At 38.5% G+C, this 26,148-nt stretch overlaps 1 protein-coding gene and 1 long non-coding RNA gene across 7 annotated transcripts in view; one reads left to right on the forward strand and one right to left on the reverse strand.

Moving 5' to 3' along the window:
* Positions 1 to 422, reverse strand: part of EMC2 (ER membrane protein complex subunit 2) — a 51,567-nt gene extending 51,145 nt beyond the window's left edge. Inside the window, exon 1 of one of the 2 annotated variants that reach the window (XM_058175366.1) lies at positions 346 to 422. In XM_058175366.1, coding sequence (XP_058031349.1) covers positions 346 to 385 — 40 coding nt within the window. In that variant the 5' untranslated portion in view covers positions 386 to 422. The remainder of the gene's footprint in view (positions 1 to 345) is intronic. The other variant, XM_058175367.1, reaches the window with a different exon arrangement.
* Positions 156 to 26,148, forward strand: LOC131194412 (uncharacterized). 5 transcript variants are annotated; one of them, XR_009154166.1, is made up of 7 exons: positions 156 to 282; positions 2,908 to 2,989; positions 4,363 to 4,409; positions 5,668 to 5,780; positions 12,877 to 12,992; positions 20,304 to 20,397; positions 26,048 to 26,148. It is a non-coding gene; the product is annotated as an uncharacterized LOC131194412 (long non-coding RNA). The 5 variants fall into 5 exon arrangements; XR_009154168.1 differs by lacking the exon at positions 12,877 to 12,992; XR_009154165.1 differs by lacking the exon at positions 26,048 to 26,148 and having other exon boundaries at positions 20,304 to 22,640.

Below are 26,148 nucleotides of genomic sequence, written 5' to 3' on the forward strand. Positions count from 1 at the left end.
TCCTCCTCCTCCTTTCTCCTCTAAACAGAACTGTGAAGGGTTATTATATAGAACACCTTTGAATACACTACGCAAATGACCAGATGCGATGGCGATTACAGGGTTAATTACTCCGGATTATGCGTAAATTAGCTTTGAGAATTGCTTTCCAACGCACTTTTTTTTCCCCTCGAGAGGAGGAAAGCGACGGAGACGAGCGAGGCTTCCGAGAGGCGAATTACAAGCCCCCAATCGCACCTCCCGGAGATGCGAACAATTCCCTCACGCAATCAAAGAAACGTCGTAAGCACCCCAGCCCTTTACGTCTACCCCGCCCTCCCATCCGCTCCCCAGTCGCCGGTTTACCTTCCCAAGTCACGTCGTACATCTCCGAGACTTTCGCCATCTTGCCGGCCTCCCCCCCTCCCTTCGCCGAGCGACCGGCTCACGTGATCCCGCTAGAGCCCCGCCCTCAGTCTTCTACCCTTGCCGGCAGGCTTGCGAACGCGATTTTGATTGGCTGGGAGCGCGGAGGGCGGGAAAGAAGGAGATTAGGCGTTGCGAAATGGCCTGGAGGACTCGCTCACTCAGTGAGTCGAGGAGAGGCGGGAGGCGATTGGCTGGTGTTGCTAACCAATCAGTGGCTATAGCTGGGCTCCGCCTGGAGGTGCTCATTGAGAAGGAAGACAGGGCTATGTTGGTGATGCTCACCTGCTTGAGTTGGCATTGCATCCGTGGGAACTGGGAAGCCCTTCCCCCACCCCCCGCAAGAGATTTTTAGCTAATATTAAAAAGGCAGAGAAAGGCTTTGATGCAAATGTCTTCAAACTTGGCAGCTTTAAGACTTGTGGACTTCAACTCCCAGAATTCTCCAGCCAGCACAGCTTGAGTTGAAGTCCACAAGTCTTAAAGCTGCCAAGTTTGAAGACCTCTGGCTTAGAGCAGTGGTCACCAACTGGTGGTCCGTGGACCACTGGTAGTCCGCGAGAAAATTTTGATGGTATGGTCCACAGAAAAATTATTTGCATTTTTTATATTGCACTAAATCAGGGGTCCTCAAACTATGGCCCCTGGGGCGGATATATGCAATAAATGTTTGTGTTGCTGCAGAGAGGCTCCCCTTTGGGGTCTTTTTGTGTGGGTCAGAGGGGGGCAGAAATTCCGACTTGGGGTCTGCTTTGGCTTCCTGGTGTGGGGCTTTGGGCGAAGGCTGAAGGGAAGCGCTGCTGGTGGCGAAGAGATGGAGGACCTTCTGCATCATGGCCTGGAACTGGCTGACCATCTCAGCCCGCTGAGCCTCCATCTGGCTGACCATCTCCAGCCCGTTGTACCTGGCTTTGCACTCCTGCAGGTCTTCCCTCTGCTTGGGAAGCCTATGCTCCTAGTCCTCAGTGAGGTGTTTCTACTGAGCCTCCTTCTCGGTCAGATCCAATTGGAACTGAGCTGTTTTGCCAACTCTTTCTCTTAGCTCCTGCTTCCTGTTGGGGCCCTAAGCAGCCCGGATGGGGAGGGGAGGGGCGAATAGAGGCTAACAAGGTACCTCTCAATGTGAGTGACATTGAGTTGGCCACGTCCACCCAGTCACATGACCACCTAGCCACATCCACTCAGCTGGTCATTAGGCAGATCATATTAGTGATCCAAGGGTTTTAAAATTATGAATTTAGTGGTCCCTGAGGTCTGAAAGGTTGGTGACTCCTGGTTTAGAGCATATGCAGAGTGTAACCTAATTCAGCTTTTGTTAATTGCTGTTGAGAGAAGCTCCATTGTAACCTAACGTGCCAACTGTGTAGATAAGGCCTCTAGATGAATTGTCAAGTAGCTAAAGTAACTTCTTGTTTTTATTTATTTTATTTATCTGTCAATCATATATAAGATAACAGATAAAAGTATAAACATAATTTGGATACATGAAAAGAGTAAAAAGGAATATTAGGACAGGGATGGTAGGCATGCAGGTGCATTTTCGCCCCTTACAGACCTCTTAGGAATGGGGTGAGGTCAACAGTAGACAGTTTAAGCTTAAAGTTTTGGATGTTTGGGGAAGAAACTACAGAGTTAGGTAGTGCATTCCAGGCATTGACCACTCTGTTACTGAAGTCATATTTTCTGCAATCGAGTTTGGAGCGGTTTATCTCTAGTTTGTATCTATCATTTGCTTGTGTATTGTTGTGGTTGAAGCTGAAGTAGTCATTGACAGGTAGGACATTGTGGGAGATAATTTTATGTACTATGCTTAGGTCAGACTGAAGTCTGCATAGTTCTAAGTTGTCTAAGGCCAAAATTTGGAGTCTGGTGGCATAAGGTATTTTATTGCGAGCAGAGGAGTGGAGGACTCTTCTTGTGAAATATCTCTGGACTCTCTTGATTGTATTTATGTCTGATATGCAGTGTGGGTTCCAGACAGATGAGCTGTATTCAAGAATTGGTCTACCAATTAAAAGTAAAAGTAAAATGTGGATTCTGCCAAGTAGCCTTGCTTGTAACTTAAAATGCACATTCTCAGCAACCTAATATAAGAGATAATAATGCTAACAGAGTTATATGCCAGAAAACGTATTTCTTTCCTCTTCTAAGGTCTGTTGTTTTCAGAGTGCTGAGAAAAATTACAAAGTTTGCGTGATACGAAATTATGTTTCTGTAGCAATCACGGTCATGCAAGCTGTGTAAGACTATAAGAAGTTTGGAAAAAGGGTTTTTTTTGCACGCACCTGCTTTTCTCTCTGCCGGCTGTTAAGGTGGGAGACTAAAAAGGGTTGCCCAGTTTTTTGCTTTCTGGTCAGAAATAAAAGCTGATGATCAATGGCCTCGTGTTTAGAGGGTCATTGGAATTATCAGATTCTGAGCAATTCAAAAATTGCTACTTTAATAGGGAAAGGAACTGGGTTATAACTGAACTAACTAGTTTTCATTTCCTTTTTATTTCAGAGAATCCAAATGAAACCATAGAATTCATAACTCTCAAAACTCTGCATTCTTTTCAGTAATACTAAAGTCACAGTTGAGCACAGTTAAGTATTGGATCATTGATATTTTTGCATTATTCAGCTACAAACTAGTAGCAAGGAGAGAAAGGAAAAGATGTGTGAAATCATAATTTGATTTATCTACTAGATGACTTTATTTCCTAAGTCATACTTTGTTTAGCTATTTTAATTAGCCACAATTGCCTAGATTTGTGTTTAGATATACCCAACCTCTTACTAACCGTAGTGGCAGCATGCCAATATAAAACTGGTCATTGTTTTGTTTTATGGGCTTAATGTGGGTTTTTTAAAACCTGGAATCACAGCCATTTTGTGCTTCTTCTGTGTATTTTAAAATATACACACATATACCTCCCTAACTCAAATCATAGTTTAAAGAGATAATCAACTTGTGACCTCTTGTATATTGGCTGCTTCCATCATAATTAAAGTCCCTCTTTTCCCTTGCTTACATAAAGCCTAGTGAGGCAACAGAGATTGATTTTAGTTGGATTCTGCTGAGTGACTAAAATTTGTCCAAAAATCAAAGGAAATCCTCAGACATTTACAATTGTATATTTCAAGGAAGCTCCTAGATCATAGAGACAATATATGAAAATCCTATTAATTCCTATTAATGAATTTGCTAGTAATTTTTCTGTAAAAAAAAATATCTTTGTTTTATAATGTGCAGTAACTGTTACTCCTTAGTAGTGTGATTTTTCCCCCCAAATGTGTGTTGCATTTATCAGTTGTGGAGAAAAAAAGCCAGTGATCTAGAGCAGATGTTTATAAACATGTCCACAGAAAATAAATAAACTACAACATTTGAATAAATCCATGATGAAATAACATCATTAATCTGGGATGTGGATGCCTTACAGAGACATGTTGTTGGACAGTTTTGTTGATCAACAAATATTAATATTTATTAGTATAAGTAATAGTATTATTAATATAAACAATGTTTATATTAACGAGCAAGGTTTGTTACTTTTTATAATGAAATGTATTTTGTAGTAAGCGACTTCCAAGGAGCTAAAAATAAAAGGTCAAATATACATAGTTGATTAAAATATTTAATCATTATTAATCAATTCAAAGAGGAAGGCCTAGCTGAAAAGGAAGATTATGAGCAAAGCTTCCTAAAAATGGCATTCACCAGTTTGGGAAGATAAGCATGTCACTTTTTTTAGCGCCGTTGTAACTTTGAATGCTCACTAAATGAACTGTTATAACTTGAAGACCACCTGTACTAAATGACCATTATTACTCATAATGGTGTCTGTCTATCATGTGATCCTTCTTATTGTTATTACTTAAATTTATATCCTATTTGACTTCCAGGAATCTAAGATCAATGCAAATTTTAATAGAAATTTTATATCTCCCCTTATATCTATATTATTACCTACAGCAGCCTTCACAATGAAGGAACTCTTCGGAAAATTACCAGATATCATGGTAATTGCATTTTTTTTCAATTATGCTCTGCATAAAAATAGCAAAAAATATGAAAACTTCACATCACCATTCACTTCTAACCTACACAATCCATATTTTACAGCAACAGAAATGGGGGTAGGCTGTCAACTGAATTCACAATCAACTGAATCACAATAAAAATTCCCTCCATTGCAAATGCTCACATTTGCAAAAAAAATGATGTCTTTTTCAATCATGATCTTTTGTGAAACTGTAGGGTCCTGCAAAATTGTTATTCTACAATCTTATAGGAACGTTATAAAGATGAAGTCATAATACTCTTTATATTTCCTTAAAAAAAGAAGAAGAACTCAGCTCATAAACTCAAGTGAAATTTGGCTCAATTGACTGTTTCTGGATTGGATCCTAGTGTTGATAAAACTCCGGTTCTGATTTCTGCTGGCATGTTTAATTGCAAGCAGAATGCTATTTTATTTAGGCTGCAAATTAAAAACAGAAAAGAGATTGTTGAAAACCATGTTTCGGGCTAGTTATGAGCATTCTTATTTTGTCTTGAGAAATATGTCATTATTTTTAACAGAGACATGCCTGGTGTGCTTAAGATATCAAGGCTTATTTAAATAGGCATAGAACAAAGTCTAGCATCTCCAAGGAAAGGAGGCTGTGTCTGGAAAACAACAGATGTAGACTCAAATAATTCAGCCCCGAATGATACAGATGTTTTCTTGAATGATTTTAAGGCAATACTATAGAAAATACTGCAAAATAACAAAACTACAGACCACACACATACTCAAAATCCAGAATAGCAATATTATCTTTCTCGGTTGCCTAATATGCAACGAATAAACCATTGTTAGGATTATAATATATATGATTCTGGGGATCGTGGAATCTTTAGTTGAAATCCAAATGCTGTACGTGTTTATGTCACCAACAGCTGAGAACGCTTAGTTCAGAGTTGTCATGTATATTAGAAGTGGCAGGAACCACTGGCATCATCTGGAAGTATCCAGCACAAGTTCCAGTAACATATTTAACTAGGCCCTTTGGCAACAATATTATACCTCAAAAAGCTGTTGCATTTGGAATAATTCTTTAAAGACATTATTTTGAGCAAGTGGCCTTAGTAGAAGATGTTTTACCCATAAACAAAATTTTGTTAATTTATTGGGCAATCTGCAAATAAAACCGAAACAACCCCCCCCAAATGAAAATAATCACACTTCAGTTGCAATCTGAGGTCTGATCTCTTTTCTTGTCTCTTTTAATACAGGCATAAAGATACACACTGCAAATTGTATATTGTGACATTGCTTTCAAGCCAGGAAAGCATATTTTATCTTCATAATGGTCAGCGGTAAAACACAAGTCAGCAATATTTGCCAAGTAAGTTCTCTCCATTGCCTTCTTCATCCTACATATCCGACCCCATGCCAGTCGCTGTCTTCCATCTCACACAATATGTTCTGAACTCTTCTCCTTCCCTCAAAGGATTTTAATTATTCATTCATTTAATTTGCATTGCTACCTATATTTATCCAATAATCTCTCTGCGGCAAACAAACAAAAATGAAGGATTACCCTAAAACAAAACAAAAAATTAAACTACACTGAGATTCATTAGAAACCCAAATTGTCAGACACAAGGTTCAGACTCTCTTGGATCACATTTGCCAGACCAATTTCTGTCTTGTTCTTTCCAGTGCTTGGGAAGTGTAGCTCATCTTTTGCCAGGAGTCCCTCATCTTGGAAATACATCCAAACTCTCTTATCTTGGATACCATAAAAGGACCAGCTCATAATATCCACTGTTCTCTGTCTTTCTGGACAATGTCCTTTGACAGAAAGGCTCCCTAATCTTTTTTAAAAAATTCTTCTGCCTGGTGTTTTAGAGTCTTTTTCAGTTTCTTTAGGGATGTGCCTGGTTTTGTCATTTGGAACCACATGGTTCAGTGAAAACAGATATTTAACTGGCTTAAATGGGAAGTTCTATTAACATCTCAATATCAGTGGTGGGTTGCCCCCGGTTCGGACCGGTTCTTGCGAACTGGTAGTAAAACTGGAGGGAAGCTCCGCCCACCCACCCCCAAGTCATCAGGAAGCTTCTGTGCGTACGCAGAAGTAAGCACGCGTGATCCCACTGCAAACCGGTAGTAAAGGTAAGTAGAACCCACCCCTGCTCAATATGGTGCTGGAGAAGACTCCTGCGAGTCCCTTGGACTGCAAGGCGATCAAACCAGTCAGTCCTAGAGGAGATCAACCCTGACTGCTCTTTAGAACAGGGGTCTCCAACCTTGGTCCCTTTAAGACTTGTGGACTTCAACTCCCAGAGTTCCTCAGCCAGCAAAGCTGGCTGAGGAACTCTGGGAATTGAAGTCCACAAGTCTTAAAGGGACCAAGGTTGGAGACCCCTGCTTTAGAAGGCCAGATCCTGAAGATGAAACTAAAATATTTTGGCCACCTAATGAGAAGGAAGGACTCACTGGAGAAGAGCTAATGCTGGGAAAGATTGAGGGTAAAAGAAGAACGGGATGACAGAGAACAAGGTGACTGGATGGAGTCACTGAATCAGTAGGCATGAGCTTAAATGGACTCCAGAGGATGGTAGAGGACAGGAAGGCCTGGAGGAACATTGTCCATGGGATCATGATGGGTCGGACATGACTTCACAACTAACAACAACAAATGTGCCCTCTGTTCTTTTGAGATGCTGACCGACTGACATGACCTTGCTTTCTGCAGGAATATTTCTCCTGGAAACAAGATGCCGAATATTCAGAAATAGAAGTAATCAGGCTCAATTGAGGCTTTGGGGGGGGGGGAGAGAGAAAAAATGGGAGAAAACCCACCAATCAGCAGGATCCCCTTTTTTTCTCCTTTTTTTTAATGATCTGGCAAGCTTCTGCTTAATTACCTCTCTGGGCCTCATCTTTTTTCCTTTCAACAGAGCTTCCTCCCCCCCCCCCTGCCCTTTCATGGACAATTCCTGCAGATGGGATAAACTGGTAATTTTGTGATCTGTATTCTCTATCCTTTTAATTAAATTGACTTGAGCCCAGCTTCAATGTTTTCATGGGAAAAACCAAAAGTTCAAGAAATGCTTGGGTCCCAAATCGAGGCCGTGGATGTTATGAAGTAATATCCGAAACCTCTACAAGATATTTAAGAGCTACTTAAATAGAGAATTGGAACTGAAGATTTTTTTTAAAGGAATAAAATACCACATTTTTCATAGGACATCATGAAGTCAAGATTATATTAAATATGAATAGTACTTTTTTCCTTCTCTTCTTCTTTTTTTTAAAAGTGGAGTGATTATGATGGGAAAACAACGTTTATTGGCACCAATGTGAAACAAAGAAGGATCTTTTACACAGCTAATGTCCTGATAGTTAGTAAGATGTATTTTCTCAACAATTAGATTTGCCTGAATTATTTTACTGGATCAAGGAAAAATATTTGAATTTGTTACTAGAAAGTCATTAACAATTGGTGTGGCTTGCGGTCCAGAATTAGGTTCTGAAATATGCACACTAGGAATATTTCTCTGAGTCCTTGAACACGCTTACAACAGTAATTCATTTTTAATATTTGTTACAGATCCAGAGTTTCCGTCTTAATGTAACTGTGTTTTCTGTAGTACCATATTATACTACCACTAATAAATTTCCCAGAGCCTGTGTTTGCATAACTCACTTGTCCATGACCTCCATGTTTAGAAAGTGGCATAACAAGCCAAATAAACGAATAAATGCAATCTATTTATATTTCATAACAGAAATTTATTAATTTAATAAATTTAATGGCGATAAAAACAAAATAAATCAGACAACTAAAAATGTTCAGAAGATCTACCTATAATTAAAAAGAAAAAGATTTGTTTGGGAAAGTGAAAGACTAGGCTGTAATCGGAAAAGTATTTTTAGGTAGGGAAGGAGATTAACATGTAATCTTATCTTATAATGAAAATGTGTGAGGCATGATTAATAAAGAGGGCTAAATGTGGGTGTTTATCCATAAAGGAATAAAGGTGCATAGTTACAAGTGTGCAAAGGATAATTGCAAATGTCAAAATCTTTTCAATTACAGTGGTGGTCTGTATGATATTGATTATAATCCTATCAAGCTGTGGTTAATAGAGTTGCAATTATCTCTCCAGTAAATACATATTCTGTAATAACAGTTTAGTGTTCAGAACCAAAATGAAATAGCCACAATTAAACCACAGCCTTTCTGGAAACCATGTAATATTTGGGTGTCCGGTAGGACATGGACCACCCAATCTGTAATTGACTGTTGTTTCTCCAAGTTAAACTCTACCAGTTTCCAATTGAAGAAAACTGAAGTCTCAGGGCAGAACTTTATATATTTCATGTACAAAGTATAATGTTATTTTAAGCAGAAAATTATAAAATCCTGAATTTTCCATTTTATAATATATATGTATTATTGATTCTGGAATAGTAATATAGTTGGTAATAAAATTGCCTATTTAGCTTCAATTTCACATCTGATTTCTAAGAGGCAATATGTAAAAGACAAATAATTGATCTTGTGAAGCTAAGGATTTATGTACTTCTTTTATAATAAAGCATTTGTGAAGTTACACAGCCTAAGAAGATGGATGGAGAGAAACACCCTTTATAAAAATAGAACCCATGATCTTTTATGGAAGATGAGTGGTATCAGCTGCAAAATAAATAAAAGGAATGACTCCTTCACAAACCATAATAATTATCCCATGGAATTTATTACTGTAAGATTGGCTACCTCTGTTGACAGTTTTTAACAGGCAGAATGCAAGAATTCATGGCACATAAGATTGTTTTTATATTATCATGGATGCATTTATTTTAAATAGTCTTCCCTTAGAAGCAGAGATTTCCCTTAGAGGGTTATAATATACCATAATCACAATTATTATTTTTATAAAACTCTCAAAATAATAATCTATTAAAATCTATGTTCAAAATATAGCAGCAGATACAGAAAAATCAATACATCAAAAAAACCCATTGGGCTTGTCAACTGGAGCCATATCGCAGAGAAAAAGATGCTGCTGATAACTTTGAAAATAAACACATTGCCAGATATATTGGCCAAAGCCTTCATTTTGTCATAAGGTAATCATCACCATCACCATCATCCATCAACTATGATAATATCAATATCTGCCTCTCCCTGGTCTGTGGGTAGGACTCGATAAATGGATAAAAATGTCAAATCCAGTGAACATCTGGCTGACTGCAACAAAACATAATAATTGCAACATCTGCAAGAAATACTAGCATGCAAGAACTGGTGGGGCCATAAAAAAAGAGAAAATCATAGAAAATGAAGACGCTAAAGTGCTCTTTGACTTTAGAATTCAAACAGATAGGCACCTAGATAGACCACATAACACTTTAGGCTTAACAATTGTCAATAAGAACAGCAGAACAGGAGAGAAAGAACTGGAGAAGATAATACAAAGACCTGCAAATAGAAGTAGAATGATTGTGTCAAAAGGAAGCAAAGATAGTATCATTGGTAATAGGCATTGTGGATCCTAGGTCCTTGGCAAGAACTTAATAGGTAGATAAAATGCAAAATTCACCTTAAGCATGAGGCTGTCTGCGCAACAACTATAAAATAATGAGAACTTTAAAAATAATTCTTCACATATCTGGGAAAAAAACATATAAGCTCAAATATTGCAATACAGAAAACTTTAAAATTGTCTTGGTTAGGAAGAACTGAAGCAGTTAAAATGAATATTTGGTCAAGTCTTAATTTTCTGACCAAATCATTCCAATCATTATCATCATGATTATCACTGAACCATAATAATAATAACAAAAAATATTTATTAAATTTATGTGCTGGCTCAACTCTCAACCTCTCTGGGAGGTTAAAAATTAAAAATAGTATATTAAGTGTGTGTCAAGTTAAAAATATGTACATTATAATAAAAAAATGAATATATATATTACAGGATTTGGTCTGGCAGCTCTGAATTTCAAACTTAATAATCAAACTTTTTTAAATATGAATCACAGTTTGTATTGTATCATTGTTATTGAGGTTAGGTTACCGCAACTGAGGGAGCGGGATTTACAGAGAATTTGTTCAAATATTTGTGGACTGATAAAAACAAAAATGGAAAGCTCATAATATTATATAGTAGCAACTGGTGTATTAAAAGGAGGCTATTTCCATCAAATTATTGTATTGAGCTTGGTGTTTCGTAATTGTTAGAATCATCTGTATAACATTTCATTGTGTATTCCCCCCCCTAAATTTTGATCCCACTGATTTATATTTTCAGATCTTGGTGACCAAAACTCAATTACAATTACAAATGCTACAGGGGAGAGTTACTGTGATCCTTTGCTAACTGAAAAGTTTATGGAGAATGATCCATTCACTCTGATCTTTGCTAGTACCTGCTGTTATCTGAAATTCATTTTGTCTGTCCGCTAGTGAAATTTCCTTCCAAATTCTTAAAAGGCTTTTTCCATATCTAGAAATATATCTCTTCTTTTTTCTTATTGTTGGAGAGTTCAAATGCATTTATGATATATCTGCTATTACCGCTCATCTTTTTTTAAATGTAATTTGTCTGATCTGTTTGTGTGATTTTGGAAATGCATTTCCTCTACTACTATGGTAATGTAAATAGTTAGTATAATAGCTACTTAGAGTAATGAAAAAAAAAAGTTATATATACCTCTTTCTGGGTTTTGGGGGTATTGATTTGTTGTCTGAATGTCATTCATTGTCTTCAATAGTGGTTCTGTTAGTTCTTCTTGTAGCTCATTTTGTAAGATAGGACCATTAGGCCGTTTAGGCTTGGTGCCTTACCAATTTTAATTTTCTTTATTACTTCTTTAGCTGTTACAAATTTGCTTAATATTTGGTTATGTTTTTTCTATCAATTCTTTACACTCTTGAGTTTTTAATATATGTTTTCAAATTTCCTTTGTCGATTTTGTGCCTGGATAATAAGTCTTTAAATATTTTTGCAAGCTCCTCTGTAATTTCCCATTTAGTTTGTGACAGTTTGTCTTCGTTCTCTATTGCTGTTTCTTTCTTTTTTCTAATCTGAGATGCCAGAAATTTCCTGGTTTGTTTGCATTTTCAAAATGATTTTGTTTGACATATTTTATCTTTTTGGGAAATTCAGCCATTGCCAATAAACCTAATTGTTGTTTAACTGTACTTAACTCTTCCAGTGAGATTTAGTTTTATAAATCTGTTCTAATTCCTGTATTTTCCAGTGGTTTTGCTTTTATCTTTGCTCTACCTTAACTACATCTTCATACATCATGTAGATGTATTTTAGATAGAGAACTGATAGACATTATGGAATGAATAGGACACCAAATGGACTGCAATTTCACAGATAAGTAATTCAGTGACATCAGATCAACTGTGATATATTTCCCCACATCTATCTTTCAAGGCATGCTTCTATCCATACAACCTTTTTTCTCTTTCCCTTTCTTTCTTTCTTTTCATTATCCAGACCCGTTCTAAATACAAAACACCGGCCATCGCAGGAGAACCACGTAGTGTTTGCTTAGCTGGCCTTTTGGCCCTGATGGTTTCTTTTCCGAGTGTCAAGCTCATCATTAATTCTATTCCCATCCACCAGTCCCTCAAGATCAACTTTTTCCACTCTTTCAGCTTCCAATAAACAACCCTGCCAGATCTAACATATAGTTCTGACTATAACAAACTCCAGAACAGCTGTTAAATGCATCTGCCAAGCTCTTAGCCACCAGAGGACTCAGACAGCAAAAGAAACAACACCCAATGAGTTGGTAGGGCATCAGCTTTCTTGTTTTGACAGCAAGTTGACCAACAGTATTGGCATGCATGGCTTGCTTTTACTATAATTTTAAGTGGGTGAACACTAACTGCTAGTGACAGGAGGGATTCAGACTGTTAAATGAGCCACGGTGGCTCAGTGGTTAGAGTGCAGTACTGCAAGCTACTTCTGCTAACTGCTGGCTGACTGCAATTTAGAAGTTCAAATCTCACCAGGCTCAAGGTTGACTCAGCCTTCCATCCTTCCAAGGTGGGTAAAATGAGGACCCAAATTGGGGGCAATATGCTGACTCTGTAAACCGCTTAGAGAAGGCTGTAAAGTACTGTAAAGCGGTATATAAGTCTTAGTGCTATGGTTATTGCTAAATATGGAAGTGTGTCTACTTGTCAAAGTTTAGTAGAGGTTTTAAGACTCTTGAATAAGGAATAGGAGTCTGTTCTCGCAAAAATGTAGAGTGTGACCGAAAGATTCCTCTGTGAATTCTAGGAAGAGAAGCGTTGTCTGTCTAATATTGTCAGAGGATGTGCTTTGCAGTTCCGATGTAGTGGTTAAGATGTTAGACTAGGCTCAAATTTTTATTCAGCCATAGAATCTACTTGATTTAGAGTGACCTTCTCTCTCTTTCTCCTCTCTCCTCTCTCCCTTTCCCACTCCCTCCCTCCCCGTTAGATTGGGCAATGGAGGAGACTCGAGACCAGACCGGTGACCACAGCTCTTTTATTTAGAGTGAGACTTCAGCAAAGATACAGGCAGGATGCTCTTCTTTTATACACTCCTGGGGCCAGGTGACAACCAATAGGATTTGAATGTTTTCTCACCGGAATTCCCACCAATGGGAGCATACACAACACTCCCTCTCTCTCTCTCTCTCTCCAGAACCTATTTCATAGTGTTGTTATGAAATTAGAAGAGAGAAGGAGGGCATGTATGATCCCTTATGCTCTGGAGGAAAGTTATCTCGTATACAGTGGCCATGTATCATACATTATAAAGAGCTTGTGTCCCTTAGCGATAAAGAATCATCTGTCAGTGTTCCAAGTAGTGCATCCATAGGAAACAAAACTCTGAGGCAAGTTCCTCAAAGAACAATTTTTAGGATACATCATATTGGCACAAACTGGTGAAAGCAGACTCTGAGTTTTCCTTGGGTTTCACCTGATTAAAAGTAAAGGTTCCCCCTCCCCCCAGTCAATGGTCACCTTTTCCAATCCAAGTGCTGGCTGGTCACTTGGTTAATGTCTCCTCCTCTGGCAGCCACCTGTGCAAATGTCCTTGATTCCCACAGGAAAACTTTATTGCTTTGACTACAAAACCCTGTCTAACTATGGTGTGTGGCAACCCTGGAGCCTCTAAGATGGTTTCGTCCAGGCTCATTTTAGGGTTGACATCATCATCAAGGAAAGTAATAGAACCCTTGAAGTTGCACATTTACACTTGGAAGGTAAATGGATCAGATATTCATGAATACTGTATATTCAATATTTCAAATACTGTGAGATGTGTTTTTATTTTAACTGCACTAGTCATTTATAAATCTGCACCTGCATGAATTGTCAGAATACAAAGATCCTCACACTCTTTCCTCTCTTTTTAGCTAGCCATAGGAGTGGCAGAAAGGCTAAGTTACTGTTATCAGTTCAAGATAAAAATGTATGAATCCTAAAATAGGCAGAAAAGTTGTCCTGCCAATGAAGTTACAGTTGAATGAAGAAGCACATCAGAGGTGGGTTTCAGCAGGTTCTGACCAGTTCTAGAGAACTGGTAGCGTAAATTATAAATAGTTTGGAGAACCGGTAAATACCACCTCTGACTGGCCCCGCTCCCATCTATTCTCTGCCTCCTGAATCCCAGCTGATTGGGAGGAAATGGGGATTTTGCAGTATCCTTCCCTGCCACGCCCACCAAGCCATGCCACGCCCACCAAGCCACACCCACAGAACCGGTAGTAAAAAAAATTGAAACGCACCACTGAAGCACATCCAAATCCCAGCAGCCCAAAGGTAGTGAGGACTTATTGGAGCCCACAGATGCCCATCAGTGGAATATACGGTATGATTCCAAAATTAATTTCTGGTACCTCGTTTCATTTCAGTACTTGAGAAATTCAGAAGAAATAGGAAGAAGAGTTGTGACTCATGCGCACACCCTTTCTCTGTGATTCTTGACCAGTTAACGTGACTCCAGTTCAGTCTCGATCCATGTCTTGTTAGCTTAAATGAACCTGATTTTAAATATTTCAGGAAAAGGAATTGGGTGTTTGTTCATCTATTCATATGATCTGATGCTGATTTAGGATGCACTTGTCTCCACCAAAATGACTTAACTTCTGTTAGAATTCCTCATAGTGACTATGATCTGGATCAGATTTGGAGATAGAGGAAATGGAGATTAAAGATCCCCCATTACCATATGATGCTGTAGCTTGTGGTGTGTTATTATATAAACTTCATTAGAGACAGATGGCTGCTTTTTAAAAAAAACAAGCACGATACCAAATTTTTCCATTTCACTGTACCTTTCCCCCAAGCCCAGAAACCAACTGCTGAAACTTGTCAAATGTTGCCATTCTACACTTGAGTCACCCTGGGAACCCTACTTGCTGCCATGAAACAGTCAGCTTCTAAAGGAACATATGTTTCTAGTTAGCAATAAGAGACCTAAACAAGTGCATGCGATGGCAGCAGCACAAATAATGTGTTTCATTTCAAGTTATTTATAGCTGTCCTTTTGGAGTTGGAAATTATTAAAGCTAATCCTCAAGGATATAAGAATGCTGCATGCTGGGCAACAAACATACATAACAGGTAGCAGGTTGTGCCTGCTCTTTTTCAAGACACTGAGCTCATTTGATATCCCTTTTAATGATGGAGGAAGGATCACTGGAGATGATTTATCAAGGCGGCTGCTGTGCAACCTCGGATCATTTTCGACAAGACCTAGGAGGGCAGAATGCCAACTCTGCATGGAATCTACATGCAATTGCTATGCACCATAAATCATGGGGCATAATCTATTTTGGGGGTCAAGGGCCATAGTCATTGTGGGAGGTGTGGGAACCACATGCGGATTGAAGCCAGGAGGAAGTGGACATAAGCACAACAGTTGCCTGTTCTTTTACATAAATACAGTAACACAAATTATACCCATATATACGTCCCCTTATATTTGGGGTTCCATCTCGAGATGAGGTTGCGCAAGAATAAACAGGAAATCCAGACAGTTCTGAGGAAAGGAGAAATATTTATTTAATATAAAAGCAAAGGGGTTTGCTTTGGGAGCAGCTGCAGAGAAGTGGGGTACAGCAGGATGCTTTTATAGGGGAGCTTGTCCTGGGTGTGGCAGCATGTACGGGCTGATTCTAGGGCGACACTTGGGGGGGGCGTGAGTGAATGGTGTGTATTCTTGTGAACATGCAGTTCTGCTGGGAGACCAATTTAATGAACTCTATTTGTGTTTGCAGACTTTCTCTTTCGATATGTGGATTAGGGCTGGGGTTTTGAGGAAGTTTGAGCAAAAGATCTCCCCTTTGGGTTTTTTTTTAACTTGATTAGCTTAGTTTCAGCTTGACTGTCAATTACCTAGTGGAGGCTCTGATTCTCGGCAGTATAAAGAATAAAATATATTTTGATATTAAACTTCCCACACTTCCTTACAACTGTCTTGAGCAGGGTTGTCAGAAGGGTCTAAGAATCAGAATCAGAATAGAGCTGGAAAGGATCTTGGAGGTCTTCTAGTCCAACCCTACCTTTCTCAATGATTTACTTGCAAATCTGAAAAGATTGCTATTATACAGTAGCTGGAAGAGAACTATGTGTTCAGTGCAAGTCGGGATGAGATGGATCTACTGGCCAATGAGAACTAATTCACTACCTCCTGTTGCTACTGAAAGGAGAGATCTGTTTTGCATCACAGTATGATTAGCTAGCCAGTTGGAAAAATATCCACCAAAATAGCTTTTGAGGGATACACCTAGTGTGTGCACTCATTCTATAAATCAGGGAGATGGGAGGCACACATTTTTCCACTGTAGTCATTTTTTTTTTATTATAAGTACTTTAAAGATAGGGCTCGGGGATGGAATTTTTCCCTCTCCTTTTGAAATATATTTTCATATGGAAGCAGAAGTTTTATGAAAAAAACAAACTTAGTAGTTTATCTCACTTTTTTCTTTTCTAATTTCTTTTCTTAAAATACAGAAAATTGTCTAAAGTTAATTGTTTGCCTCCTGTGAAAATGTTACAGGTTCTGGGTGATTCACTAAAGGGACTGAGCAGGGGATTGGTTGCAGCTAGCAAATTGACAGCTTTGTTGTAAATGAAAGACTCTCGGGAACAAAACTATGACTCCCAACATAACCGAGCCAACTTTAATCAGTCCTGTGTAGGTGAAGGTCAGATGAAAGAACCCATTTTAAATTTCTTTTGGCTTCAAGACAGGAGCTACAGAAGACTGTGACCTCTTGATGAGACAAATGGCTGGGGTCATTAGAAAAAAAAAGATGTTTGCAATTTTGGAGAAGAGTAGATAGTTCTGCCAGACTTAAAACAGATTTCAGCTACAGAAAGAAAAAAGTCATGGGGTCTCTGTTGAAATCTTTTTTTCTCTCTCTTGAAGGATGATGAATTTGGGGAGAGGGGCAATCTTTTTTCCTTAAATTTAGTTAAACTTTTATTGTGTGTGTGTGTATATATATACATACATACATACATACATACATACATACATACATACATATACATAGTACATCATCATTGCTGTATATTCTCCAAAGCTAAGTTCCCTCCCCATCCCAAAAAAGATAAACTAATGTTAGATTGAATGCCATCTTGGAAATTAGATTGAAACAACTGTTTAGTAATACTGTAAACAATATATTCATGAAAGGACCATGAGGTCCTCCTAACTCTGCTTCTCATTCTGAAAGATTGCTTCTCGATAGTGAAATGGTGACAGCTGTTTTTCAGTAAGCAATAAGAGTTTAGCAAAATCCGTTCATGCAGCAGAATGAAATTATATACCAAAATAGTACATCAGGAGAAACGTCCTTGACGCCTCCCTTGATGCAAGGTGTTCTTGATTTAAATGTTGGCATTCATTTTTCCAGTTTGAAGCACATGATACAGTTTATCCTATCACCTAAGATCCCATTCCTTTCTTTTCTACTACACATGTAGCTCCATGTTTAGTTATGGTCCTTTGGGAGAAGGATAAAGGTTGGAACAATCACCCTATGGATAAAATGGGTGTGAGAAGGCCCTTCTACTTATGTAGCAAAATTTATTCACTTATCAAATTAGAAACAGCCCGACTCCTTCACAGAGGGACTCAGAGCTGTGCGCAGGTAAAATATTACAACCTAAAAACCATATGTGAAATTTATAAAAGAGGCAAAGGTAGTTAAAATTCAACATTAGAAGTTAATTATAAGGCAGAGGAAGGGCCTTCAGGGCACTAATCAGCACCATGGCTGGGTGCTCTTCTGTGAGCCCCAAGCAAAATAGCAGAGGCAGATTTTTAGACATTTCTGAAAGGCCACGAGAGTGGGTGCCTGCCTTACCTCTGGGGAGGGAATAATAATAATAATAATAATAATAATAATAATAATAATAATAATAATAATAATAATAATAATAATAATAATAATTTAATTTTTATACTGCCCTTCTCCTGAAGGACTCAGGGCGGTTAACAGCCAGATAAAATAACAATACAATACAATACAATAAAACCAAAATTAAAAAACTTATTCAATATAGCCAATAATTTAAAAAATAAAATACATTATAAAACTCCATTTAAAACCCAATTTAAAACCCGTTTTATGCCCGTCCTGCACGGAAGAATAAATACGTCTTCAGCTCACGGCAAAAGGTCCGGAGGTCAGGAAGTTGACGAAGTCCAGGAGGAAGCTCATTCCAGAGGGTAGGTGCCCCCACAGAGAAGGCTCTCCCCCTGGGGGTCGCCAGCCAACACTGTTTGGCTGACGGCACCCTGAGGAGACCCTCTCTATGGGAGCGCACCGGTTGGTGGGAGGCAAATGGTAACAGAAGGCGGTCCCGTAAATATCCCGGTCCTAAGCCATAGAGCGCTTTAAAGGTGGTAACCAGCACCTTGAAGTGCACCTGGAAGCCAGTGCAGCTTGCGCAGGAGAGGTGTTATATGAGAGCTACGAGTGGCTCCCTCTATCACCCGCACAGCTGCATTCTGGACCAACTGGAGCCTCCAGGTGCTCCTCAAGGGAAGCCCCATGTAGAGAGCATTGCAGTAATCCAGGCGAGAAGTGACGAGGGCATGAGTGACTGTGCATAGGGAAGAGAATGTTCTAAGCAGCAAGGCCAATGGTAGATAGAGAAGGCTGTCTTCCTGGACCCCAGCAGTTGGAATGATGTAACGTGATCCACAGCATACCCTTCCTGCCTGAAAGGTGGGACAGACTGATGTAATGAAGAAGGTTCCACAGGTAACCAGATCACATGCCATGTAGAGTTTAGAGGTCATAACAACACTTCGAATTGGACTTGAAAGCAAATCGGCATGCGATGTAGCTTGTGCAGCAGAAGCATTACATGCACTATCCTTTGGGCACCCAAGATTGCCTTGCATATCATAGTCTGTAAAAAAAAAAGTTGGCTGATTGGCACACGTGGATTATTATTCTTATATGCTGTGGAACAAGGGTAATAACAGCATGAACAGCACAAAAGCTCAATGGGTTCCACCTACATTGTCTGTGGAGAATTCTGGGTGTCACTTGGGACGACCGTGTCACCACCAATGAGGAAATTTTGAGGGAGAGTGGTTCCAGGAAGTTGCAGACTATTGTGACGGAACATTGAATGTGTCTAGCTGGCCATATTCTTCACTTGCCAAAATAATGATACCCCAAAAATGCTGCACAACGGGAGCCGCTAGAGAGAAAACAGAGGCAAGGTAGAACACACAACACTTGGCTTCAGACATTAAAATATGACCTAGGGACAGTAGACATCAAATGGGAAGATGCTGAAGATGCTGCTGTGGATAGATTCATCGGGAGACGCTTGCTGCCCTATGCATTTTGCATGAAAGGAACTGATGATGATGATGATGATGACAAGGGCTGCCTTTCTTCGCACAAAAAAGTACTCACTGATCCCTGTAATACCAATGACTTAAACAGTTGAGAATAAAAGAGAGTGTAATTTGTATACAAAGTACAGTTTTTATTAATACATATTTGGCCATTGCTCTAATTTAAATATAAATGAAACTTATTTGCTATCCAGATGCTAACTGTTAATGACTTTCTGTCTACCTGTAGTTCTTGACCTTTAAAATGGATATGAGCCGGACAGGTTTTCAAACAAAAGCATGGTCTCTAGGAGAAACTGGGCTTAAACTAACTGAGATCAGATGTTTATTTGTGAGAAAGGTGGCATATATTAAAGTTTCCTTGAAATTGGTGACTTAATTCTACTAATGCTGAGGTGTTATCCAAATTACATCTGTGCAGAAATAAATAAAATTAGGATCTGAATGTTATTTTTCTGTATATTAGATTCAGCAGAAATCTTAAGGCTATGGAAAGCTTTCCTGATTTCCTCAACTTTTTTTCATCTTGAGCATCTTGGATTTATTCCAATGATCTCTGGTATTTCTCTAAATATTTCTTCTAAATTAGAAAGTTTGAATAGTCCTGGTATTTTACAGGACTTGTAAGAATTTATGATCTGGTCCAAACCTTAATACTACTGGGATTTGTATTTATATTGTGAGAAAAAAGTTTTTGCTTTTATTGAAGAATGTTTCCCTTCATTTAAAGAAAAGGGGAAAGAGAAAGAAAGAAATTAGAGATATGGATGCACAAATTTTTTACTGAATGTTTAAAAACTGGGATTAGGATTAAGACAATTCATTGTTTTATATGATACATATATGTGTGTATGTCACAGATGATCTGGGAAAACAGATCTATATGTTCATTTGAAATATATATAGGAAGCATCCATTTACTTCTATGGGCTTATGCTGAAATTCACATTCATTTTGAGATAAGTTTCTTCAGTTGTTGCAGTTACTCTGGCTACATAGCTAATTCTCACTTCTATTTTTTTCAGGGAAATTCCTTTTTTCCGGTTTGGACTAGAGTGAATAACCCTAAATTCCAGCATAGGAGCCAAATGCTGTTTTCCATTACTGAAAAAAATAAAGGTCTGGCTTTTATTTGGGACTTGATAGGTCTTTCGGTTTCCATTCCTGCGTGAAGGTCTAGGCACAGTCTAAATTGCTGAACTTTGTTGTTGCTGTTGTTTGGCCTTTCAGCTCTTGCAGGTGGGATTTCAGACCCGATACCTACTTTATGTGACAAGCATGCTTTCTGGGTGTACATTGGTCATGCTACAGTTTCATGGCTTTTCAACTTCTCCACAAGTGGACGCAGGAATTCTACTCCAACTGTCTCCACTCCATCTTTATTCAGATCATTAGAGAGAACTGTAGGGTGTCAGGATTCCAAGTAATGGATCCATCGCGAGCAAAAACTCCAAGGCAGGTGGATTCCTCAAATAATAACTTTATTGGAAATATCAAATTGGCACATATCTGGTGAAAACCAGCTCTGAAGGGCCCCTTGGTTTTCACCTTATTAAAAGTGAAAGTTTTTCCCTCAACCCCAAACTATCAGTCACAATCAAGGCAGCATTCACTGGTCTGGTGACATCACTCCTCCTTCCTCCAGCCAGGTGTGAGAAGTCCTTGTTTCCCAAGGGAAAGTATTTTATTTTGACTACACAACCCCAGCTATCTCTAATCTCCCCCTCCCTATCCCTTGCTCCAGGTTGGCAGCACTGAAGCTCCAAGATGGCTTTGGCCAGGTCAGCTTCAGAGTTGACATACAGTGCTCTTGGAAATAAATAGGGTTGAAATGTAAAATTTGTTACTACCGGTTCTGTGAGTGTGGCTTAGTGGTGGTGGGGGTAATGTGACTGGGTGGGAGTGGTGAACTTTTTTTTTAACTTTTAAAAGCATTTTTTCTACAACCTCTTCTGCTGAAGAGGTTGTAAAAAAATCCTTTTAAAAGCCTGTGATGATCAGGCAACTTAGCTGGGATTGCCAGAGGAAAAAAAGCTTTTAAAGGGTTCTGACAATCCCAGCTGAGTTGCCTGATCACAAGAACCTTTTAAAAGCATTTTTTCTACAACCTCTTCGGTTGATTTTTATAGTATTGTATTTATAAGAGCCGAGGTGGCACAGTGATTAGACCGTAGTACTGCAGGCTACTTCTGCTGCCTGCAATTTGGCAGTTCAAATCTCACCAGGCTCAAGGTTGACTCAGCCTTCCATCTTCCGAGGTAGGTAAAATGATGATCCAAATTGTTGGGAGCAATATGCTGACTCTGTAAAACGCTTAGAGGGGGCTGTAAAATACTGTGAAGTGGTATATAATAAGTGCTATTGCTATTGCTATATTATTAGGTTTTACATAGGTCTGTCTTTTAATATTGTAAGCCGCCCAGAGGTACCATGCAGTAAGATGGGCAGATAATAAATTTTACAATTAAATAAATTCTTAAAATGGGATGAAAATTGGTCTTTTTTTTTTTAATCCCACTCAAAAAAATTTGTTTAACATGGACAAACAGTGTTTCTCAATCTCGGCAACTTTAAGATAGCTGGCTGATGAATTCTGGGAATTGAAGGCCACACATCATTAAATTGCTTGGGTTGAGAAATAAGGTCCTAAACCATTTGCCATGGACACAGCACACTGTAATTTATTGATGCACAGAAATCACTGTCGGGGAAAAGAAGAAACAAAACTCAAACAATTATTTTGCTAATCTACTACATGCAATCTAGTAGATAACAATATCCATCAATAGTATGGAAGATTCTTTTCCATATTAAAATTCCATATTACCTTTGAATAATCTCAGAACTTTGGCTTTCTGGGTTAAAAAAGAATTTATTTAAAGCACAATACTGTATCACAATCTGCAAGCAGATCTGAGTTCTGCTGTTTAAAATTTACAGACTTCTCTGAAGTACGATTGTTTCAGGGAAAAACTTCGAACAAACAAGCCTCAAATAAATCAACAAACAGAACACTCTCAGTTCTGAGAGGGGCAGGCAAAAGTGTTCTCCCTATATATTGTGGTTTCTTAAAGAATATTTACTGCAATTTATTTGTTGTTAAATGCTTACATCTTGTTTCTTTTCTACAATTGCATGTAAGTGTTTGTGACACGAACGCTATTTTAAAAAGAATCCTAATTCTTGTTTGCCCTTTAAAAATTGTAGCTATGAGACTATGTGCGTAGGAAAGAATGACCACCATTCCTTCATCACTGAGTGTGGTCCTTGACATGCAGGTTCATGTCCAGGTCAGAGTTAGACAACATGAAATTGGTTTCTGATTTGATCTTCAGTTTCAAAGTCTCAGTATCTTTAAAAGGTAAAATTCTCCTCACACATACGTGCTAGTCGTTCCCGACTCTAGGGGGCGGTGCTCATCTCCGTTTCAAAGCTGAAGAACCAGCGCTGTGCGAAGACGTCTCCGTGGTCATGTGGCCAGCATGATTAAATGCCAAAGGCGCACGGAATGCTGTTACCTTCCCACCAAAGGTGGTCCCTATTTTTCTACTTGCATTTTTAATGTGCTTTCGAACTGCTAGGTTGGCAGAAGCTGGGACAAGTAATGGAAGCTCACCCTGTTATGCAGCACTAGGGATTCGAACTGCTGAACTGATCTTTCGATCGACAAACTCAGCATCTTAGCCACTGCGTCCCAGTATCTTTACTGCATAGTAATTGAGGCTTGCTCCAGAAGATGACATCTTTCAAAATTGCTTGGCTAACTTGATTTGCCACTGAAGCTTAAGTTTATATGATTTCTTGCCATATATGTTATTCGTATTAAGTCCCAAAGGTGCTTTTTCAAAAGGCAACTGGACTTTGTTTCTCCTTGAGAACGTTTTGCTTCTCATCCAAGAAGCTTCTTCAGTTCTGACTGAATGGTGAAAAATGGAAGGATTTATATATCTTGCAGTCATTTTAGCATTTTTTCTGAAAGTCTTTGAGGCCACTACACAAAGTCCACATTCTGGACATAGAGGACTGCTGGTTTGAAAGAGGGGTTAAAGAGGCCATTGTTACAGTTGCTTGCATTGGAACTTTGTATGTTTCATGGTGTTTTGTAGTGTTTGTAGTGTTTTAGTAATACAATGTTTTATATTGTTTTAATGCATATATGTAATGCTTATAGTGGGGTTTTGTAATGTTTTAAAATGTGATAGTTGTATTAATGAAAAAGGGAAGATGTTACAAGGGATATGTCTGCAGTCTTGGCAGGATTAGTTTGAGATGTATTCCCTGACTCTCGAGGAGCTGCCTTCAGCTGCTCCTGTCAGGTATTTCCGTTTCCTGTCTTATTTTTTATTTTATTTAGTTATTTTGTCAAACACAACGGTATATATATGTATAAGCATGAAATAACCATACAAATTGGATACAATCGAGGGGAACATTTGGACAGGAACGGTAGGCACGCTGGTGCTCTTAGGTAGATATATACCTGTAATGATGGCTTGTTGGGGGTTCTTTTACTTATGATTAAAACTACTTGAAACAGCCATCTATATTAAGATTGAACAGACTCTGTCAGCAGAGAGGGAGGGATACAACACCACCTATCTCCTGTTTACAATACAGTCCTTTCAGCAGTTCGAAGAAGATTCCTTCGCATTATTCAGATGACCCTGAGGGCATAGATAAACATCCAAGTGGCCTCAACAACCTTCAGAAAGAGGGCTAATGACCAGAGGACTACAAGGAATATCCTTTCATCCTCCACTGAAGAAGCTTCTTTGATGAGAAGCGAAATGTCTTCAAGGAAAAACAAAGTCCAGTTGCTTTTTGGAAAAGAACCTTTGGGAAAGCCATGACTTGGATGACTGAGAATCTATCTAGATATCAACATTAACACCTGCAATTTGGAAAGCCCCGGGATTCACTCAAGACTTCTGTTGTGTTTCATTTTGAGCACCTCTGTTTAATACTGTATGGATTGCTACTCTGATTTTGAAAGGCACATATTTCAAGTCAGTGGTTCCTAGCAGTTCTTTTCTAGACTTGATCAAATATCACTTTAAAACTAAGGCAAATAAGAATGTTTTGGGTAAAGTCATGTACTATAAAACCTGAGTAACATGTAGGAGAAGGAAGAAATGTTTAAAATCCCACTTGATATATACATGTACATGTGGCACACAGATGTTACATAGAGCCCCATCTTTCTCTTTCTTTACTTTTCTATATTAGGTTTTTATGTGTCTGTTTTTTCTGCTCCGTTTTATATAGTTAAGTCGCCTCTTTCCTCCCCATAGCTTTCTTCTATTCCAAACACTATGGTGATACGCTTTGGAAGGCATCCCTGCAGGGTAAAAGAGAAGATAAATAATTACCTGTGACAGAAATTTGGTTCTGTAGGCCTCAGAGTGAAAGACAATCACAATGGGAATATTTTAACCCACATATATTATACATCAGACAGGAAAGTTCCAATAAGATTGTCTGTTTTGATGTTATAATGATTTATGGCTATGTCATTGCTGACCCCAGATTCTGGAAAGCCTATTACAATTCCTCTTATTGTAATAATTACTTCTGCTTCTTGTAGACATCGTTGGAGGAGCACCATGGTAGCAAAAATCAAAAGGAGTCTGGTAGACCTGTTTCTAAATAACAAATTTTATTAAAAGGCGTAAATTTTTGTGAGCTACAGTCTTTTGATAAAATTCATTAGTCAGAAAAGGTGCTGTCAGACTTCCCCTGATTTTCTAATCAATATTAGAAACTAACTTATTAGAAACAACATTAGAAACTATTTGTAACTGATAAATATTATATTAGAAATATTCAGTATATAATAGATAATATTTCAAGGCCAAACTACGCAGTTTTTAGTGACATTAAACATAATGATAACTTCTTTCTTTAGCTATGAATGGTCATATTCTGGTAATATTTGACCTGAATTTCAGCAATACGGTACAGTTTGGTATAGTGGTTAAGACACAGGAGGGTGGGTAGAAAGTGGGAGACCATGAGTTCAAATTTTGCCTGGTAAAAATGTGGCGTATTGTGTGTGTGTGTGTGTGTGTTGTGTGAAGTGCAGCTGCTTTTACATTGTGTGTGAGTCAGTTGTGTTGTGTTGTGTTGTGTGTGTATAAAGTGTGAAAGTTGGTTTTTGACCTTTTTGTGGCTATGTGAAGTGTGAAGTGCAGCTGCTTTTACATTGTGTGTGAATCAGTTGTGTTGTGTTGTGTGTGTGTAAAGTGTGAAAGTTGGTTTCTGACCTTTTTGTGGCTATGTGAAGTGTGAAGTGCAGCTGCTTTTACATTGTGTGTGAGTCAGTTGTGTTGTGTGTGTGTAAAGTGTGAAAGTTGGTTTTTGGTACCTCATTGTTTTTTATACTTTGTTTATTATTTTTATTATTTATTGTTATTGGCCACACCCACCAAGCCATCTGACCACCAAGCCACGCCCACCAATTAAGCCGCGCCCACAGAACCGGTAGGGGAAAATTTTAGATTTCACCCCTGATATAAACCTATATCATTAAGATAATTCTGTGAGATTTTTCTTTGGATTCACATGCCTTAAGAACAGACACAAGCTATGATCCATGCTTACTTTGGGAAAACACTGGCTAGAGAGGTTTGTCTAACATCCAGTACAGCATATTTGAAATAGTGGGTGGAAAACTTGGAAATGCTTGTGCATTTAATTTATTGAACCCTTTATGTGATTGAATTCTATTAAATTTTTAATTAAATTTTAATTTAGCCATTTGTGTTTTTAGTTGTTAGATTGTTATAGAAGGGAAAGGATACGACCTGTCTCCTGTTTACAACACAGTTCTTTCAGCTGTTCCAAGAAGAACACATATGCATTGTGATTCAG

The sequence above is a fragment of the Ahaetulla prasina genome, chromosome 3 (genome assembly GCF_028640845.1).
Source record: "Ahaetulla prasina isolate Xishuangbanna chromosome 3, ASM2864084v1, whole genome shotgun sequence".
In the NCBI taxonomy this organism is placed as follows: Eukaryota; Metazoa; Chordata; class Lepidosauria; order Squamata; family Colubridae; genus Ahaetulla; species Ahaetulla prasina.